The 2145-nt window shown below is 62.6% G+C and overlaps 1 protein-coding gene across 1 annotated transcript in view; it reads left to right on the forward strand.

Moving 5' to 3' along the window:
• Nucleotides 1-832, forward strand: part of ONECUT2 (one cut homeobox 2) — a 7201-nt gene extending 6369 nt beyond the window's left edge. The window contains exon 3 of the mRNA XM_007455289.1: nt 1-832. Coding sequence (XP_007455351.1) covers nt 1-832 — 832 coding nt within the window.
• Nucleotides 833-2145: the final 1313 nt, after the last annotated feature.

Genomic DNA, 2145 nt, shown 5'->3' on the forward strand with positions numbered 1-2145 from the left:
CGTGTCGGACAAGTTCCCCCACCCGCCCCCCCACCCGCCCCCCCACCACCACCACCACCACCACCACCACCACCACCAGCGCCTGTCGGGCAACGTCAGCGGCAGCTTCACCCTCATGCGCGACGAGCGAGGGCTCCCGACCATGAACAACCTCTACAGCCCCTACAAGGAGATGCCCGGCATGAGCCAGAGCCTGTCCCCGCTGGCCGCCACACCGCTGGGCAACGGGCTGGGCGGCCTCCACAACGCGCAGCAGAGCCTGCCCAGCTACGGGCCCCCGGGCCACGACAAAATGCTCAGCCCCAACTTCGACGCGCACCACACTGCCATGCTGACCCGCGGTGAGCAACACCTGTCCCGCGGTCTGGGCACCCCGCCCGCGGCCATGATGTCGCACCTCAACGGCCTACACCACCCGGGCCACGCTCAGTCCCATGGGCCGGTGCTGGCGCCTAGCCGTGAGAGGCCACCCTCGTCCTCTTCGGGATCGCAGGTGGCCACATCAGGCCAGCTGGAGGAGATCAACACCAAAGAGGTGGCCCAGCGCATCACCGCCGAGCTGAAGCGCTACAGCATCCCACAGGCGATCTTCGCGCAGAGGGTGTTGTGCCGGTCTCAGGGGACTCTCTCCGACCTGCTCCGGAACCCCAAACCGTGGAGTAAACTCAAATCTGGCAGGGAGACCTTCCGCAGGATGTGGAAGTGGCTGCAGGAGCCCGAGTTCCAGCGCATGTCTGCCTTACGCCTGGCAGGTAAGCCCAGAGGGTCTCCTGGAGCCAGGGTGCTGGGAGAGGGCTCCGGGGTGCCTGTGGCCCCGGGTGAGGGCGCTTAGCCACATCTCTGGGTTCTCCCCTCCTCTCCTCACTTCCTATTTCTTCTCTACTTGATTTCTTCTTCTGTTTCCTCTTTCTCCTCTGTTCTCCCTTTCTCTTACTTCTCTTCCTTCCTCCCTCCTTGTCTCCCGGGCTTCCTGACCGACCCCCACCCGCATTTTATTCGCACTTTGGTCAACGTGCCAACTCTGCCCTCTCCTTCCGACCTTACCCAGTTGTGGGAGTCGCGATGGGGGTGCACCGTGTCCGCTAGGAGCCCTCTCTTTCCAGGACTCACAGGAAAGGGGGATTGCCTTTATTGGCAACCCTGTGCACTTGAACTCTTGCTTAGACAATACATTTCCAAGCTTGCTTAGGCAATACATTTCAGTTTTCCAAGCTGCCTGGTCTCCCTATATGGAGGCAGTTGGTGGGCCGGGGGGGGGGGGGGGGGGGGGGGGGGAAACTTGTTTGGTCACTGACAAGAGTCACAGCCTTGCCCACGCGGAGAACGGGTGACCAGGATACAACAGCGCTTCCCGAGCCCGTTTCCGGCCTTGACATTGGCTCGGGGACTTTATGATCGAAAGAGCAGGCTGGGGCCAGCTCCCTTGTCACTGCCCACAGTGAGGGGAGGGTACAAGGACGAAGGTTGGGACTGCCACATCCACCTCTCTGGGAGGACGGGAGAGGAGCAACTAAGAGTAGAGAGCGTCCTGCCTCACTCGCCGGCCGCCCTTGCCCGGCTCCCAGCGTCTGCCAGGATTTGCCGAGGTTTGGGGCCTCCGGGAGAGACTGTGAGCTCGCGGGAAGAGGTGCAGAAAAATTAAGATGCAGGTTAGTTAACGCATCTTGGCCGCGGGCTACAGGCTCCGCCTTTGCATTAAGCGGACGCTGATTGTGCGCGTAGCTCGGCGACGGGGAGGGCTGGCGGCCGGCGGGAGAGGACGGGTCGACGCATTGGTTACATTGTTCTGTAGCCGGCTTGGCTCTTTGTGCCTCCTCTAGCGGCAGAGCCGCGAGGTACAGCCCTCTATTGTTCTAGGAGCACAGAAACCTCCTGAGTGGGCGGCGGGAACCAGAGAGAAAGGCGCAGCCGTGGCTGCGACTGGCACACAGTTGCGCGCACAGTTGCGCGCTTTAGTGCGCACAGACCCAGCGCGGTGCGCGTGGCAATTGCGCTGCCCCCAGGACCCTGCCACGGGCCAAGAGGGGCAAAGTATCCAGGCGCCCCACTGGGGAGGACGTACGGTACCCGGACACAGGCCGAGATGGGCAGCTTCTTTTGGATTGAGGCTGTCTCTCCCGATCGTCGGATTATCTGGCGGACGAT

The sequence above is a fragment of the Lipotes vexillifer genome, unplaced genomic scaffold, assembly GCF_000442215.2.
Source record: "Lipotes vexillifer unplaced genomic scaffold, Lipotes_vexillifer_v1.1 scaffold1399, whole genome shotgun sequence".
In the NCBI taxonomy this organism is placed as follows: domain Eukaryota; kingdom Metazoa; phylum Chordata; class Mammalia; order Artiodactyla; family Lipotidae; genus Lipotes; species Lipotes vexillifer.